Source organism: Oncorhynchus keta, chromosome 35 (assembly GCF_023373465.1).
Source record: "Oncorhynchus keta strain PuntledgeMale-10-30-2019 chromosome 35, Oket_V2, whole genome shotgun sequence".
In the NCBI taxonomy this organism is placed as follows: Eukaryota; Metazoa; Chordata; class Actinopteri; order Salmoniformes; family Salmonidae; genus Oncorhynchus; species Oncorhynchus keta.
The window spans coordinates 55,839,669-55,858,964 of record NC_068455.1 but is presented as its reverse complement, the minus strand read 5'-3'; the positions used below and the strand labels follow the sequence as shown (position 1 = coordinate 55,858,964).

The window sequence follows — 19,296 nt, the reverse complement described above, 5'->3', positions numbered from 1 at the left end:
CTGCAGCAATGTTCCAACATCTAGTTGAAAGCCTTCTCAGAAGAATGGAGGCTGTTATAGCAGCAAAGGGGGGACCATCTCCATATTAATGTCCATGATTTTGGAATGAGATGTTTGACAAGCAGGTGTCCACATACAGTACTTTTGGTCATGTAGTATATATTAACAGGCCGGCTCTTTTTTACCCCAAATAAATTATATAAAAATGTTTTTAAAAATTGACCAGCATACCCTCCCAAAAAATGGTCTAGCCCATCTGGCGTCTGACAGATTTTTGTATACAAGACCAATAAACTTTTATTTGATTTGCCAGATGGCCAATCTGAACCCCTGCCATTGTCTCTTCAAGTATGGACAAGGACACCAGAGTTGGTATGCCAGTCCTGCACAGCTGCATTTCTACGAATGCACCCATAATTTATTTCAAGTACAGCGTGAGTCTTACAGAAGCTCCAGCCCAATTAAGAGTTGACCCTCTTAATGACAATATGCAGAGCTAATCATAATTAATGAGAATCCCCCAAAACTCCCTCGAAAGGTTGAAAAGGGATGATGGCATTGAGGGGTTGTGCATATGAGGGGTGTGAGCCATGTAGCCTATCAGCTGTTAGGACTGCGTGATGTATAGCCTATTATTTGGGAGTAAGATTCTGTCTGCCTGAAAACCATACCAGACAATAAAATATTTTCTGAGCTCTTATCAAATTTCTATTCAGCCTCTCAGGGACGGACTGGGACCAGAAATAGGCCCTGGCATTTCCAACACACAAGCCCATATTTTCCCAGAGGCCACAATTATTAGCCATATCATGATAATTTTGCACCAAAAAAAAAAGTTATACAGGCCCGCAGATCATTATCTGTCTAATAATGGGGGCCTCAAGTGAAAATATGGGCTGGTGTGGGGGAATCGAGGAAAACAATTGGCTGGTATGGGGGCCTCAAGGAAACAAATAGGCCAGTGTGTTGGAAATGCCAGGGACGATTTCTGGTCCCATATATCTGATGATCAATGTAATAGAAAGACATTTGAAATTCGACCGTGGGTGGACCGGTGGTCATCTTTGTTGTAGCAATTAGAAGTTAACATTTCAATTCAATTCAATTGCAACTGGTGTACCAGATAAATTGCAGCGGTCTGAAGGGATAGGTCCATTCTATTCATTATATTTCTGTGATAGAAATGAAACCCACCCTGTTGTATTTATTTAAAAATATATATACAGTGCCTTGCGAAAGTATTCGGCCCCCTTGAACTTTGCGACCTTTTGCCACATTTCAGGCTTCAAACATAAAGATATAAAACTGTATTTTTTTGTGAAGAATCAACAACAAGTGGGACACAATCATGAAGTGGAACGACATTTATTGGATATTTCAAACTTTTTTAACAAATCAAAAACTGAAAAATTGGGTGTGCAAAATGATTCAGCCCCCTTAAGGTAATACTTTGTAGCGCCACCTTTTGCTGCAAGTTTTATATCTTTATGTTTGAAGCCTGAAATGTGGCAAAAGGTCGCAAAGTTCAAGGGGGCCGAATACTTTCGCAAGGCACTGTATATTTCACCTTTATTTAACCAGGTAGGCAAGTTGAGAACAAGTTCTCATTTACAACTGCGACCTGGCCAAGATAAAGCAAAGCAGTTCGACACATACAACAACACAGAGTTACACATGGAGTAAAACAAACATAAAGTCAATAATACAGTGGCAAAATAAGTCGATGTACAATGTGAGCAAATGAGGTGAGATAAGGGAGGTAAAGGCAATAAATAGGCCATGGTGGCCATGGTGGCAAGTATTCAAGAGCATGTTGTCTCAACTGATGTCAGGCACAGCACAAAAACCTCAGATGATGTCAAATAGGGGTCGAAGCAACAACATTACGTGAATATGAACAAATCTGAGTGTAAGTGTTTTTAGATCATTTTTGTTCAATAATTTGACAACACTGTTTGTAAGATTTTAAATGATATCAAACTCGTGTATATTTTCTAGTGATAAAGACATGGTCTTGGTATGGTGGGGTATGAGCACCTTAATCTCCTGAATGTTTTGGCATTCAGGTCCAAAAAGTCATTTTCTGACCACTTCTTCCATGGGCAAATATGTATGGAAAGTTTTGTTTGTTTAAATCAAAAGGGATGTTGTCAAAAAGTGATTGAATTCAAATGGATTTACCCATGTATCATATTGTTAAAAAGGTCAATTACCATTTGCTAGAATTTCACGTTATACACTGACCAACTTGTCAGACTTGTGCTTACATGTTGACTGCACCTTCATCTACAAATACCTCCCACACACACCCTTCAATGGATTCTTCCCGGTTAATTCTGAAATCCATGCATACAACACAAGACACACAGATAACCTTCACCCTCCCCACTGCCACATATGGTCCATTCTCTATCAGATAAAGGTTCCATACTTTGGAATTCCTATCTTCACATTGCCAAATCATCTCTCAATAACTCCCAGCATAGACTAGGTCTCCTCATGTACTGTACCAGATTTGCCTGTTCTTGCTGTGAGATGTTACCTCTCTCTTCCACCAAGGCATCTGCAAGTTCCCAGACATTTCTGGGGGGAATGGTCCGAGCCCTCACACTCCGATCCAACAGGGCCCAGACGTGCTCAATGGGATTGAGATCCGGGATCTTCGCTGGCCATGGCCGAACACCGACATTCCCGTCTTGCAGGAAATCACACACAGAGCGAGGAGTATGGCTGGTGGCATTGTCATGCTGGAGAGTCATGTCAGGATGAGCCTGCAGGAAGGGTACCACATGAGGGAGGAGGATGTGTTACCTGTAACCCACAGCATTGAGATTGCCTGCAATGACAACAAGCTCAGTCTGATGATGCTGTGACACACCGTCCCAGACCATGATGGACCCTCCACCTCCAAATCGATCCCACTCCAGAGTACAGGACTCGGTGTAACGCTCATTCCTTCGACGATAAACGCAAATCCGACCATCACCCCTGGTGAGACAAAACCGCAACTCGTCAGTGAAGAGCACTTTTTGACAGTCCTGTCTGGTCCAGCGACGGTGGGTTTGTGCCCATAAGCGACGTTGTTGCCGGTGATGTCTGGTGAGGACCTGCCTTACAACAAGCCTAAAAGCCCTCAGTACAGCCTCTCTCAGCCTATTGCGTACAGTCTGAGCACTGATGGAGGGATTGTGTGTTCCTGGTGTAACTCGGGCAGATGTTGTTGCCATCCTGTACCTTTCCTGCAGATGTGATGTTCGGATGTACCGATCCTGTGCAGGTATTGTTACACGTGGTCTGCCACTGTCTCCCTTTAGCACTGTCTTAGGCGTCTCACAGTACGGACATTGTAATTTATTGCCCTGACCACATCTGCAGTCCTCATGCCTCCTTACAGCATGCCTAAGGCACATTCACGCAGATGAGCAGGGGCCCTGGGCATCTTTCTTTTGGTGTTTTTCAGTCAGTAGAAAGGCCTCTTTAGTGTCCTAAATTTTCATAAATGTGACCTTAAGACACTAACTGTTTACAGACAGTAGACAATTAACAATTCCACAGGTGCATGTTCATTCATTTTTCATGGTTCATTGAACAAGCATGGGAAACAGTGTTTAAACCCTTTAAAATGATCTGTGAAGTTATTTGGATTTTTATTAATTCTCTTTGAAAAACAAGGTCCTGAAAAAGGGACATTTCTTTTTTTGCTGTGTTTATATATGTTCATACACACACAGTTGAAGTCGGAAGTTTACATACACTTAGGTTGGAGTCATTAAAACTTGTTTTTCAACCACTCCACAAATTTCTTGTTAACAAACTATAGTTTTGGCAAGTCAGTTAGAACATCTACTTTGTGCATGACAAGTCATTTTTCCAAAAATGGTTTACACAGGCAGATTATTTCACTTATAATTCACTGTATCACAATTCCAGTGGGTCAGAAGTTTACATACACTAAGTTGACTGTGCCTTTAAACAGCTTGGAAAATTCCAGAAAATGGTGTCATGGCTTTAGAAGCTTCTGATAGACTAATTGACATTATTTTAGTCAATTTGAGGTGTACCCGCGGCTGTATTTCAAGGCCTAACTTCAAACTCAGTGCCTCTTTACTTGACATCATGGGAAAAGCTAAAGAAATCAGCCAAGACCTCAGAAAATAAATCGTTGACCTCCACAAGTCTGGTTCATCCTTGGGAGAAATGTCCAAACGGGTGAAGGTACCCCATTCATCTGTACAAACAATAGTACACAAGTATATACACCATGGGACCACCCAGCAGTCATACCGCTCAGGAAGGAGACGCATTCTGTCTCCTAGAGATGAACATATTTTGGTGCGAAAAGTGCAAATCAATCCCAGAACAGCAGCAAAAGACCTTGTGAAGATTCTGGAGGAAACAGGTACAAAAGTATCTACATCCTCAGTAAAACAAGTCCTATATCGACATAATCTGAAAGGCCGCTCAGCAAGGAAGAAGCCACTGCTCCAAAACTGCCATAAAAAAGACAGACTACGGTTTGCAACTGCACATGGGGACAAATATCATACTTTTTTGGAGACATGGTCCACTGGTCTGATGAAACAGAAATGGAACGGTTTGGCCAAAATTACCATTGTTATGTTAGGAGGAAAAAGGGGGAGGCTTGCAAGCTGAAGAACACCATCCCAACCGTGAAGCACTGGGGTGACAGCATCATGTTGTGGGGATGCTTTGCTGCAGTTCACAAAATAGATGGCTCCATGAGGAAGGAAAATTATGGGGATATATTGAAGCAACTTCTCAAGACATCAGTCAGGACGTTAAATGCTTGGTCGCAAATGGGTCTTCCAAATGGACAATGACTCCAAGCATACTTCCAAAGTTGTGGAAAAATGGCTTAAGGACAACAAAGTCAAGGTATTGGAGTGGCTATGACAAAGCCCTAACCTCAATCCTATAGACAATGCGGGGGCAGAATTGTAAAAGCATGTTTGCAAGGAGGCCTACAAACCTGACTTAGTTACACCAGCTCTGTGAGGAGGAATGGGCCAAAAGTCACCCAATTTATTGTGGGAATCTTGTGGAAGGCTACCAGAAACATTTGGCCCAAGTTAAACAATTTAAATGCAATGCTACCAAGCACTAATTGAGTCTGAACTTCTGACCCACTGGGAATGTGATGAAATAAATAAAAGCTGAAATAAATCATTCTCTACTATTATTCTGACATCTCACATTCTTAAAATAAAGTGGTGATCCTAACGGACCTAAAACAGTACATTTTTACTAGGATTAAATGTCAGGAATTGTGGAAAAACTGAGTTTAAATGTATTTGGCTAAAGTGTATGTAAACTTCTGATTTCAACTGTACATGTTTTTTTGTGTGGTTTTCATAAACCCAACCTCACCTGCACACCTTTGTTTTTACCTGCAAGATTGATTTACACAAGGCATGTGAAAGAAACTAAAGTAAAACCAATAAAAGTACTTGTATTCTTGGATGTAAGACTGCATAGTATACAGAAAAACAGCCTCATGACTAGGATGTTACATAAATTGAGGGAGGCTGAGCAAGCATTCTGTCTACACAGATTAAAAAGATGGTCTGTAGAAGCTGAATTCAAGCGTCAGCGATGACACCTTTGCAAGGCAAAAAGAAAACGACGGCAAAATTAAAGATATTCAGTTTTAATAACAATCAAGCAACATCGCAAGGACTATTCATTCAGGCTAGACCGAAAACAGGGCTGACAAACCAATTCCAAAAATAGAGTAAAAATACAAATTGTATATCATCATCTAACATCATGTATTCTTTTTTCTCATTAAGCAACAACAAGAGAACAGAAGGCGTGGTGATGTTGCAGAGGCGATATAAGCACTGCACACAGCTACAGATCATAGCAAGGAGGGGAGAGGTTGTTAACAGAACAATCACGCATACGATCAGAATCAGAAGTAGTTCAGAGTATCTTTCTAAGCCAACTCACTCTAGGATCCCAAGTCCTATTCCCTGCTGCATCCTCATGGACCTAAATTAATTTGCATCTGGGGAAAAAGTTCATTAGAAACAGCTTACAGGGTTTGAAAAACAAATGACAAAATAAAATTATAGGGGATTAGAAATTATGCAAACAAATTGATAGAACCCAAAACCTCTGAAATCAGACAGCATTACAAAATACCCGTTTCTCTGACAAAATAATTAGGAAGGAGATTCTCACATCCAAAAGATCTGCGCAATTACACTTCACATCAGGTGTAATTACAAAACGATTCAGCGCCGTGAAACCACAGCAAATGAATGGAACATGACGATGAATGAAGCTCGAGTCCATTGGACTGCCATGCCTACTAAACTGGCTGGATCATCAGAACAGTAAAATATCACTGTAAATGAAAACGAATAGTTACTAAGCTTCAGCTCCAGTCCGGTCGGCAAAGCAAAGCTTTTGTTTGAGGTGATTTATTTGGTGTGAGAGATGGTGAAACAGTTATAAGCCAACCATGGAGTAAGCCCTGCAAAATAGATACAAGGCATACCATATACTCTATGCACAGCAACAGTGTTGGATGGACACAGAGAGCCTACACAGTCAACAAAAACACTAACTTTTAAAAACAGAAAAATTCTGTAAAGAAAATGTACAAATTCAACCACACCACCTCCCTTGTTTGAGGAGTTTCTCTGCATGTTAACCAGGACTGTGATTAAGAGAGTATAGCACAGGTCATGTCATTTTACTGAACAACTATATGCCCTGGGCAGAGCTGCGTATCAGTCCATTGGGTAGCTGGTTGTGTGGTGTGCTGCGAGTCCATGGTGTTGGGTAAAATCTGGGAGGGCTGTGTGGTTGAGACTGAGGAACCTGGGGGGGTACAGAGGGTGTTTAATTCTGAGGGGGCGGAGGTGGTGGTGCGGGGGGCATACCGAAGGGGGCATGCCCGTTACCCCCATCCCCATCATGGTGACAAAGTTGGAGGGGTCCATGGGCGGAGGGGGAGGAGGGGCGTACATCATGCCGGCCGAGCCGGGGGGTGGGGGAGGAGGGGGAGGTGGGGCGCCGGGGGGGAGAGGGGGCTGCACCCCTGGCGGAGGGGGGACCATGGAGGGGTTGCCCATGGGGGGGGGGCTGGGCGGCCGAGGCAGCGGACTGTTGGGGCTGCTGCCAGGGGGGCAGGTTGCCAGAGCCAGGACTGGATGTCGTGGTGGTATCTGGGGAGGAAAGAACTGTAGTTAGTAGGACATACAACAAAAAACATGCTGCACTTACTCAACATTAGATCCCTCTAAGATCATACAGGAATGATGAAACACAAAACATGTTCTATGTAAAGCCGCCATGTGTCAAATCTACAAAAGCTACCATGAAAAGAGTGAGAAACTGGCTGTACTTTTCTGGTTAACTGGTCAAAGCTTCAGAAACAAAGAGCCTGCGGCTAGTGTTCTTACTTTGTTGCCATGGCAGTGGTGCACTAGTGGCCATGCTGCTGGTGGGAGGGGGTGGGGGGGCTTGCTGTTGCCATGGTGGCAGGGGACCTGAGGGTGGCGGGGGAGGCTGGTTGTTGGGGGGCGGAGGTGGTGGTGGCATCATACCCATGGGTGGTGGCAGCAGACCTGAAGACAAACCGAGGAAATATGAATGGACACAACCGATTGGATTACAAAGCCAAAGCACAGAAGGCCTGTGTTTACTACATTTGTGTGTACATGACACCACCAACGCAATTTACAAACTGGGATAACAAAACGGAAACGGGCTACAACAACACAGACGGCACATTTCGACAGCAGGCTGTCTCCCTCCTACCCATATGGTGGCCGTGTCCCTGGCCCATGGGGGGCGGTGGGGGCTGCATCCACGGGGGTGGCATTCCATTGTTGTGAGGCATGTTGTGCCCTCCCATGTTGGACATGGGGGGTGGGAAGTTGTGGTGGCCTCCATGACCTCCGTGGTTGCCATGACCCCCGTGTTGGTTGCCATGACCGCCGTGGCCTCCGTGCATGCTGTTGAAGTTCCTGTTCTCAGACTGGCCAGAGTTCATCCAGGGAGGACGGCTCTGCAGTACAAACACAGAATGAGACGAGAGGCACTTGTATTGTTCATCGTCTCATCTGCTGATGAAACTCAAATCCACAAATATTCTAACTTGGAATGTAAAGGCCCATTTTTATGGATAGACTAAGAAAATGGAAGATCAGGTTGTGCTCGTCACTTAATTTAACTCACCGGTGGTGGCTGGTTGTTGTTGTTGCCTCTGTTGTGGCCACTGTTCTGGTTGTTGCAGTGTCCCCCGCCAGAGGAAGGTACAGGGGCCTCGCCTAGCTCAGCCATGAGGGACAGATACTCCTTGTCCATACGGGCCTTGTCCTGGGCAGACTGGGGAGGCTCACCGGCCCTGGGCGCCGCAAAGGAGCTAGAAAGAGGAGATAGGTCCTTATGGTCGACTTTTGGAAAAGATCCTGAATGGCCTTATTTTCTGTCAGAGCTACAATCACTCCAAGTAGCCACTGTTCTGGGTCCTCTGTGTAGACATGTCACTCTACGCCCCTCATGACACAGACTCCACACTTGCAGTCCGACTGCAACGCCTCAAGGGGCAGGTTCCTGGCATCATCTCTAGTACCAGATTGGGCTAGCAAAAAAATGATCTTTCATTCAATGTGTTTAAGCAAAGAGACTGCTTTCTGACCAGAAATCCTTTACACAACAGTATGTAGCTGGTTAGTTACCTGGTGAACTTGCAGTCAGAGGAGATATGGCCTGCACCACCGCACTTGGTACAGAGGGTGGTGTTGGTGACACTGCGGGGTTCAGTGCTCTGCCACGGACGAAGGATCCTGGGTGGGGAACAAAGAGAAGCATTTCATATTTAACTAAGAGAAGTGAAGAGGATATCAGATGTATCCAGGCCAGACAGGGTATATGCGATTATGCAAGCGTCACAGAATGGCTGCTGTCAAAATGTGGCAGGCTCACCGGTTGTCGTCCTCTCTCAGGGTGCCGTTGAGTCTGGCCAGCTCCCTCAGCTGCATCTTCCTCAGGTCGTTCTGGTCCTCGGGGGTCTCGATGCCCTGCTTCAGGATGGTACGGATCTACGGAGGAGACCAGATTGGACCACTCTCAGTATGTGTGGACAAATCAAAATACAACTGCATAGTGGCAGTATAATCCAACTCAATGGACACTGAAAGGTAAGCTCGTAGTAGATAATGAGTTGTAAGTATGATGGGTGTGGGGGTGTGAGCTGACCTGTTCCACCGCCTTCTTGACGTTCTCCATGGTGTTGGCGGTGACCAGGGCGTGCAGCGGCTCATCCTCCCCTGGCAGCATCTGACCGTCCTTACGGCCAACCTTGCCCTCCTTCACAGAGCCCTTGCCACGGATCATGATCTTGGCACAGCACTCCTTCTCTATGTTCTTCAGGGTGTTGCCACTGCAAGGACACAAGTAACACACACCGTGTGTTTGTGTTGCAGTAAGGACTCATAGGCACCACCTACTGGGCTTCTAGGCAAATCCCCAAATAGACCCACAACACAAAAGGAACATTAGATAGATCCATGGTATAACTCACCGTGGCCCAATGAGCAACCCAACAAAGTTAATCTCGGGGTACTCGTCCTGTGGGATCATCACCTTGTCGTTGACCCTAGTAGCTGGGGGCCTGTGGGGGACAATTATGTTCAGTATAGTGAAGGCTATAACACAGTCTCTACACATTCATGCCAAGGTGAAGAAAATAAAGCATGGCTGTTCTCAGAAGCCATGTGAAAAGTACCAGAGACCTACAGCAATAGCTCTGAAATTCAGACCAACCATAAAGGAAAATGAGATATCACAACACCACCATAGGGAACAAACAAGAAATAAATCATTCTGGAAGGAGCAGGAAACAAACTAGAGGGTAAACAGCGGTTGCTTTAATAACGGCTAACGGGGATCCAAATAAACAAGACTATGTTAGGAGATAGAGAAAACATACTTGTAGTCAGCGGGGGGCTTGAACTCAGGGTTGAGTGCCACCATATCGGTGATGAGGGAGTGACGCTCCTCCTCGATCTTCTTGCGTGTGCGGTACTCCCTGGTATTCAGCCTCTTCCCCTCGCTGTTGTAGATGGGCTCTGGAGACGGGGACCTTGGGGAGGGGAGAGAGTAGACAGACAAACATTAATATCTCTAAGACCACTGACAACCATACACAAGTTTCCCTATGTCTAACTACGTCTTAAATAAGGTTACCATGAAATAAAACATTTTAAGGGCCACTTCATAATAGCATGGTCATGTCTCCAAGCCACTTATCAGTGAAGGGAAGGCAATGCAAGAAAAACAATGGTTACAAGCAAGCATTTCGGTCACTGGTGGAGAAAATAAAGTGTTCTCTCATAGGGCTTGTTATGAGATATCAATATTGGTGTTAATTTCCTTTTGAGAATTCAAGAAGTTTGGTTGCTAATAGGCTGTAGCGTTGGACTGCCCAATTCGGTTCTGGTATTTTATACACGTCTTAAAAATGGGGACATATCACCTTGTGATATGTAATAAAGACTACTCTGAAGGGGCAACCACAACTTCATCAACTAAATCTATCTACACTGAACAAAAATATGAACGCAACATGTTGGTTTTATGAGCGAAAATAAAAGATCCCAGAAATATTCTATATGCACAAAAAGCTTATTTCTCTCAAGTTTTGTACACAAATTGGTTTACATCCCTGTTGGTGAGCATTTCTCCTTTACCAAGATAATCAATCAACATAAAAATAATGTAATTAAAATATATCATCCAGCCACCCGACAAGTGTGGCATATCAAGAAGCTGATCATTACACAGGTGCACCTTGTGCTGAGGACAACACAAGGCCACTAATTAGCATCTGACTGCAGAAGTGTCCACCCGAGCTGTTGCCAGACTTGAATGTTAATTTCTCTACCATAAGCCACCTCAAACGTCATTTTAGACTATTTGGCAGTATGTCCAACCAGCCTCACAACCGCAGACGGAGTGCTTGGCGTCGTGTGGGCGAGCTGTTTGCTGATGTCAACATTGTGAACAGAGTGCCCCATGGTGGCTGCGGGGTTATGATATGGACAGGCATAAGCTACAGACAATGAACAATTGCATTTTATCAATGGCAATTTGAATGCACAGATATACCGTGACGAGATCCTAAGGCCCATTATTGTGCCATTCATCCCCCGCCATCACCTGTTTCAGCACAACCCCATGTCGCAAAGATCTGTACACAATTCCTAAAAGCTGAAAATGTGTTCTATGGCCTGCTTACTCACCAGACATGTCACCCATTAAGCATGTTTGGGATGCTCTGGACTGACATGTACAACAGCGTGTTCCAGTTCTCACCAACATCAAACAGTCATTGATGAGGAGTGGGACAACATTTCACAGGCCACAATCAACAGCCTGATCAACTCTGCAAAGGAGATGTGTCACGCTGCATGAGGCAAACGGTGGTTACACCAGATACTGACTGGTTTTCTGATCCATGCCCTTACCTTTTTTAAAGATATCTGTGACCAACAGATGCATATCTGTATTCCCGGTCATGTGAAATCCATATATCAGAGAATTTATTTCAATTGAATGATTTCCTTATATGAACTATAACTCGGTAAACTCCTTGAAATTGTTGCATGTTGTGTTTATATTTTTGTTCAGTATAGAAGGGAAAAAAAGGAGGGGGGGTGACAGAATTAATCCTGCATACAGGTTGCAAATGGCAAAAAAAGGATGCATTCCTCAAGGAACTGCTGGTTTTGGGAGTCAGAAGGTGCCATATTGGATGCTGAGGTGGTGGGTGTTTAAGCCAGGTCCATACCTCCTCTTGGATGGAACACCTGAAAACCTGTTACTCTGCGTTAGAGGCTCTGCGTTTGAAAAAGGTTAAGGTGACGAGGGGTAATTTGGGGTTAGAGAAAATGAATTATGGTTAGAAGTTAACCCATTTCATAGTGCGCTCACCCACAAGAGAGCTAACATTCGGCCGAACAATTAAGGAGAGAAAAAGTAGAAAAATCGAAATAGAGGAAAGGGTTCTCTTTTTAAATCTTGAAATTTCCACCGGTGACAACCTGAAACACTCCTGTTATTTGTTGGAGTGACATTATTAGCGTCCTGCGATGAGCTTTTTGTTGTCGCTGTGGAAATATCTGATTAAGATTACAATGAAACTATGTCAAATACAGACGACAGGGACAGTGGCCAACAAAGAGAGATCAATCTCACACTCATAAAAATATTATGACATTTCCTGCTGGAATAATAGATGCAGACTTCTACAGTGTCAGAGCCGATCTGTGTCATTCCGGAATAGCCAGGATCAGAGGGGTTTCTCCTCCAGAGCCTCAAAGTTCCAACTGGAATACTGTCGAATCCACTGGGCAGAACTTTGGGAAGCTTCATTATGGAAAACCCATTAATGACCATGGAAAAACACCCAACGGTTAAAAGTTAATTTGTCCGGTTTCAGGTGGAATCTATCAAAGGTAGGACCATTTGAATTTACGAGACAAGCCAAGAAAAAAGGGTAACACATTAGGATTAAAGTCAGGTCAAGCACTGGCAGAAACAGGCTATTCTAAAGAAATCCATTACTGAAAACCAAACCTGTCCTAACCTGTTCATATAGCAATCTGTATATCATTGAGTAACTATTTAAGATGTTAGATCTGGGTCTACTTACTCACTTTAACTTACAGCTCTATGACTATCAAAAGGAGAAATATGCAATCATAATAAGCTGTTAAACCAAAAATAGATTAACTTTGTCATAAGTACTGACCCAAACCTACTTTCAAGTTGAAGAAACGGTGATAATCTAAGATGCATAAAAAAAAAATACTCAAACACATTGTCAACATCTGAGTTGACAGGAAACGGCTAAACCATGACGCACAAGTCGACATATTAGCTCAAATATAGTCAACAAAAATAAGACCATGATAGATAAATACAAGAGGTCACAGCTAAGGCAGAAAGAAATATATAGCAAGTGTGATATACACTCCCCTATGTATTTATTTGGACAGTGAAGCGACATTTGGCTCTTTAGTCTAGCATTTTGGATTAGAGATCAAATGTTTCATATGTTTTACCATTTAGTAATGAAGGCCCTTTATGCATCTAGTCCCCACATTTGAATAAATATATATTAGTATTTGGCTAAATTCCCCTCATTGCGTATTAAAGTAGTCAAAACTGTAGTATTTGGTCCCATATTCCAAGCACGCAATGACTACATCAAGCTTGTGGCATGTCAAACTTGTTGGATGCATTCGCAGACTGTGTTTCAGATTACGTTGTTTTGTCCAATAGGAACTAAATGATAAATAATGTACTGTATCATTTTGTAGTCACTTATATTGTAAATAAGAATATAATACATTTTAGAAAACTTCTACATTAAGGTGGATGTTAACATGATTCTGGATATTCATGAATTAATTGTGAATAATGAGTGAGAAAGTTACAGTGGAACAAATATCATGGCACGGTTGCATAAAACACCTTAGGTAAAATTTTCCCCTCATCTTTTCCCTTAAAGTTTCCTTAACTTTAAGACAGTTTGACACTACATTTTAGGGTGAATTTCCCCGTTAAATTAAGTTCAAAAGTTAAGGGTGTCCATGAGGTCCCTTAAATGTCTCATTATGTATCGATATCAATGGAAACAGCATTTATAGAGGTGAATGTTGATTTAATCTGCTCTGGTTACAAAAGGAAAACGTCAACCAGCTAGCTACTTAGCTAAACAATGGAAGGTGCACGATCCATGGCTACAAAGCTAGCTGGCTAGTTAGCTACAGCTACTCTGTAAGATAGCTTGACGCACGAGAAAGTAATATAAACAAGTTGAGAAAAAATAACAGTAACTACAAGAAACATGGTTTATTATCTTCTAAAGCAATTTAGTTATCCTGTCTTGGCTTTATAAATTTAATTTTGCCATCTCACAAAATGAAAGTGATCTCTGAGATATTTAGTCAGTGAATCAGGCCATCTCCATGGTAACCAGATACTCCTTCCACTATACGTGCCTTCAAACTACCCTAAAACCCCTTAAGTATGCCCTTAACTATGGAAATATTTGAGTATATTTCTGGAGTATAAAGTCAAATGAAACATTTTAGTTTCACTGTCCAAATAAAGACATAGGGGAGTTCAGAATATTTTGACAGAGCACAAAGTAATACATTGTAATAATTCCATAATATACCATTTAAGTATAAGAAAATAATTATGGAATATAGGAATATTATAAGGATACAAACTCTTACGAGGCTCATTTAGATGGGTATAAACGTAAACTGGAAATGCTTGAACACCCAAGTAAACCAGAGGTGACCATGGTAACTTCACAGCACACCTTAACGCAGAGCCATGAGGTTTATATAATTACCACTTTTTACTCCTTCCTATTTAGATGCCTACCAATTCAGAAATGAAGATCTACATCTAACAAATTGGCCCAGGGAGTAAAAAAAAAGTAATCACACACACACACACACACATATGCAATTGTCTTTTCTGATAACTACTTTGTTGAGGGAAAATGTACTTGCTACGATTGTGATGTGTTGTCTCACCTAACCATCTTAAGATTAAGGCAATAATGTAAGTTGCTCTGATAAGAGCACCTGCTAAATGACTAAAATGTACATTTGAACACCTTTGTTTTCTCAATGACATTCAATTCAGCATTGAATAAAGGTGCACATTTGAGTTTGTTCCACCTGAGCGAGACTGACCACAGGTCAGAGACCACTATCATGGCACACCAAATGTGTTTGATGGATTGCCAGGAAAGAGCAGGAAAAGGAATGGGTCCTTTTTGTCTTCTTCTAATGCTTCTTAAGGGGAAGTGATCTCATTAAGGAATTTGGGTAATCCACAAGGTACCTAACGGATTACATTTAAAAAATAACTACCCAACTGCACAGATTGGGATGTAACACTAAAAAGTTATTCTGAGCAAAACTTTAGTCTTCAGTCATCCTGGAAGTTGTGACTATAAGCACCTAGAAGTATGACATCCCTAAATACTACTGGAAGGAGAACATATCATGTTATATTATGACACTACCATTGCTGGACAATAACTCATCCTTACTGTGGCAACTAAACCTACTAAACTTCGGGACCTAAAGCATCTTCTGAGAAATAAGTATCATTTTACCCAAGACCAACATTTGGCGTCAAAAAGAACGACAAGAAGGTAGAGAAAATGTTACTGTTCGTGGGTTTAAAACGTTTCCCGACCTGTCCTCAGGGTTAACAGGGATTCCCAGGTCTCCTGTACGCAGTTTACGAGTCAGGTCTTCGATCTGCAGTTGGACTGGAAGAATTCAGGTTAGGAAAGAAAAACAAGAAGGATGGAGAGAAATGTGGTTACAAAAATAACATTCAACTGGAGACAATACATTTGATTCTAAATTCAAGCACTGTCATTTGTTTGACAGGCAAAAACATGACTACAATGAATGATGAATCATTTACATGAAAATACAATGTGGCATCCCAGTGATGAAGGGTTTAAACAGAAACATTTTAGCGTGGATCATTAGACCAGAGTTCCATTCGATGCCCGCCAGCATACATTAACCACATTCCAAAACCCACCCCAAAAGATTCAAGAATCAGTTAAATTTGAGACTGTCATACGATGGTAGTTGAATGTGGCTTTGGCATAAAAGTGGAGCCTGATACACAAATAGGACTAACACAATATACATGAATAAAGTTGAAGTGTCACTGTCTGCACTCCTGTAGAGCTACAGCTGAGGAGCTATTTGTTATGTAAAAAAAACTCCCACCCTTTCCTGACAAGATTCAACAATGACTCAATTATGAAATTTCTGCTTTAATTGAGAAATTATGCCAGAGATGAAGACAGCCCCTGTGAATTGATATTTCACTGCTATTTCATCTTACGGGCTTCAAACAAATCCCTTTGGACCCCCCCTGCAATTCTTGTTTTGAATGAGCAATGTAAACATAGAAGTGAGAACATAAGGCAGGCACAAATTAGGCTTGGGCGGTATGCCATATTCGGAGGTATTTTGAAATACAGACAGCATGACTTTGAACACAATAAAAAATAAAGAAATGGCTTATAACTAAGTTAACGATCCCAGATGTGCCAAATAAATTCTCAAGCTCAGGGCTCCAGCTATGCATTTGGCTTGCTAACTTGCCAGCTAAGTGGCTAGCTTGCAAGATCAAGCTTCTTGGGTACAGCAGACAATCAATCCCCTACTGGATCAAGAAAAAAAAAGTATCTGGATACCGCCCAACCCTGGCAGAAATGAATGTTTACATACCAAGGAAGACCAACCATAAACAATGACATACATTGATAACCCCTTCTGTTATTAAGGGGTAGATTCACCTGCTTCAAACACCTTACAAGTGTCTAAAGCCAGTTTGGTGGTGTTACACTACTGCTGAAAGGCAGTTATTGTCAAGCCAACCGTTTCTTAAACGAATTTGGTCTGAAAACATCCAGACGAGTGCCTATTTTAAAGGATGCACTGGAAATGAGTATGAAGCTTTCGCCATTGCTCACACATTAAACTCACATGTATGATATCAAGGAATCATTTTGCATGTTACAAGGACAACGTGGGTAGACCCTTTCATGCCAGGGCAGTTGGTGAAGTACAAGGGGACAGTGACCTGCAGCCCAAAACAATGACACGGCAAGCAGCAACACCCTTCTGATTTGCTAATGGATGTCCAGTGGTATGCAAACCTTAATGCCACAAAAAGCGTTCTATAGGAGAACCACATTATTGTACCTCCTTGTCTTAGGACAATGGCCTTCCTTCACACTCCACATCAACAAGTTAGTATACTCAGTGGATAAGAATACTGAATTTCATCTGAGCAATAGGATTTTGAATTATAGTTTCAGTTGCATAATTTAAACTTTTTTCCCCTCTCCATTTTTTCCCTTAAATGTATTGGCAAATACTGTACTTGAATCATCTTGAAGAATGCATTTCAACCTTGTGGTTATGCACCAGTCTGGATTTTGGTCAGTCTCCCAGCTCTACCAGTGAGTGACCCAACATGTCTGTTATCTGATTCAATCAACTCTTTACTGATGAAATTTAGCAAACATGTCAGGACCTATGCACAACATTTCAATGTGCAAAACGTGAGGAAATCACAACTGGGTCAGGTAAAGAAGAACACGCTACATTAACGCCCCTTGACTTGACTGATTTCCTGTATATCTAAAACACTAGTACAGTGCAGTTTACAGTTCAGTTGTACAGTAGTGGAAAAGATGGTTACCTATATAGGCCCTCTCCTGATCCCGAGTCAGTCCAGGCGGGATGACGGTGGGCATGCCAGGAATGACTGTCTTCTGGTCGGGTGTCTCGCTACTCCAGCGGCTTCTTTTCCTGGCTTTTTTCTGACCGAAGTCTGACAGATGAGATAGAGAGTATTCTCAATTTGAGTACTTATACATGTTCACCGAATTTACAAATGGATTAACAGACAACTAGCTAAATGTTAAATTAGTGACGTTAACATCAGCTAACGTTACACAGCTAAAAGACGAAGCCAGGGTGAAAAATGCCCTAAAAATAAGGGCCCATTTTTTCGTGATTACTTCAAAACTACGACAGGCAACTGGAACACATGGTAATATTATGAAACGGGGCTCTACCGCGGCTGCAATGAACTAGTTATTACACAAAAGCATTGTACTTGTAACTACCGCGCATTGTTTGCTAACTTGGCGTTAACTATTACTAATTAATGTCTAGCTATCTTTATGTTGTTCACTTCACTTGCCAGGGTGATAATACTGCATGTCTGAAGTTGCAATGTTTCGCATAAACGTGAAGCTAGCTCATCCCAGCAACACCAGCCTTGCACTGCAGACCTTTCTCTAGATAACGTTAGTTAGCCCGGCTTACCTGTCTGAGACGGAATTCCTGCTCCTTGGGGTGGTTGTGGCGGGGTGGGAAAAGCGGCCACCGCAGTAAATACTGGGTGAGCTTGCGGGAAAGAGACGTTTGGAATTGGGGGCTGAAAATTCGGGAGCGAAGGAAAGGAAACAGGCGGCCCCGGTGTAGGCATTAACCCCGCACCGGGCCCGGCTTCAAAGCCTCGTTTAGCGCCAATACTCGGGTGCAGCTTCCCCAGAGGGGTTGCATTTGCTCCCGTAGCCATTTCCAAATGTGCTCTGTTTCAAATTAAGGTTGTATTAAATTAGGCTTGTAAATATATTAAGAAATAATAAATTCAACGACTTGCACAACCTTCCCCACTCACGCTGGGGGGGGGGGGGCACAAGATGGCGCACAGCGGAATATCACAAAGGAGGACGAACTGTACAGCGTAGCACAGCTATTGGTGTAGAGCAGTGCCAGCCGAAACGTCCCGCTTTTCATTGGATAAAACATAGTGTCTCAACTTCCTCAAAAAACGATTGGACTCTAATCTTGACAATCATTTAGCTACACTATTTGATTGTGCTTTGAAATGTGTTGACCATTACCTGCGCGCGCAACCGCCCAGTTGTGACTGTGGTGCCCGTTGTTATATCATTGGATAAAACATAGCGTCAATCTGCCATCGCTCAATTTCCTCGAAAAACGATTGGACTCTAATCTTGACAATCATTGAGCCACACTCTTTGATTGGGCTTTGACATTTGGTGTCCGCCTACCATTACCTGCGCGCGCGACCGTACAGTTGTGCCACTAGTGCTCGTTTTTGTTATACCTCGGTGGTTGTACCAGGGAAGTACTTCACTTGTCACTTTGGATTAATACGTTTAAATTTAAAAAATAAACATGCACTGGCAAACCTTAACACATGATTGCATTGAAATTAGGAATATCACCACTCCATACTACAAATAGTAGATCAAAACATTGAAAAAACAAGTTATGGTGGGTATGCTCTTCTTGATATTAGATTATTATAAATATAGCCCGTCAGCAGCAATGAACTGAGTTCGAAGGATGACAGTTGGATAACAAAGCAAGCATTATCATGTAGGACGTATATTCCTTTATGTGCAATCAGAGAAAATGTCCATGTTTATCTATCAATACCAGAAGGATGACTCAAGTGAAGTTTAATCTAGTGCTATAGGTTAGTTCTCTTTGAATGCAGCAGGTAATCTTTATAGTCATTACTTAATATACTGAGTTTATATACCAATTCTGGGGTCAATTTGACTAATGGTGTATGTTAACATTTGTGAAATATTCTCAGCGTTACTGTATTGGTATATTACAGGCATCTTTGAATACTGGGACTCAT

The 19,296-nt window shown here is 42.4% G+C and overlaps 1 protein-coding gene and 1 non-coding gene across 2 annotated transcripts; both read right to left on the bottom strand.

Annotated features, from left to right (window-relative positions):
* Nucleotides 1–5,652: 5,652 nt before the first annotated feature.
* Nucleotides 5,653–18,488, bottom strand: LOC118368661 (splicing factor 1-like). Its single transcript, XM_052497146.1, is given in 14 exon segments — nt 5,653–6,914; nt 6,917–7,113; nt 7,115–7,196; nt 7,434–7,598; nt 7,792–8,041; nt 8,212–8,398; nt 8,715–8,822; nt 8,962–9,077; nt 9,235–9,418; nt 9,560–9,649; nt 9,968–10,120; nt 15,268–15,343; nt 17,308–17,439; nt 17,940–18,488. Coding segments are annotated over 14 exon segments (2,040 nt in total). The 5' UTR covers nt 18,196–18,488; the 3' UTR covers nt 5,653–6,870.
* LOC118369353 (small nucleolar RNA SNORA17) lies at nt 8,461–8,586 on the bottom strand. Its single transcript, XR_004822590.1, has one exon. It is a non-coding gene; the product is annotated as a small nucleolar RNA SNORA17 (small nucleolar RNA).
* Nucleotides 18,489–19,296: the final 808 nt, after the last annotated feature.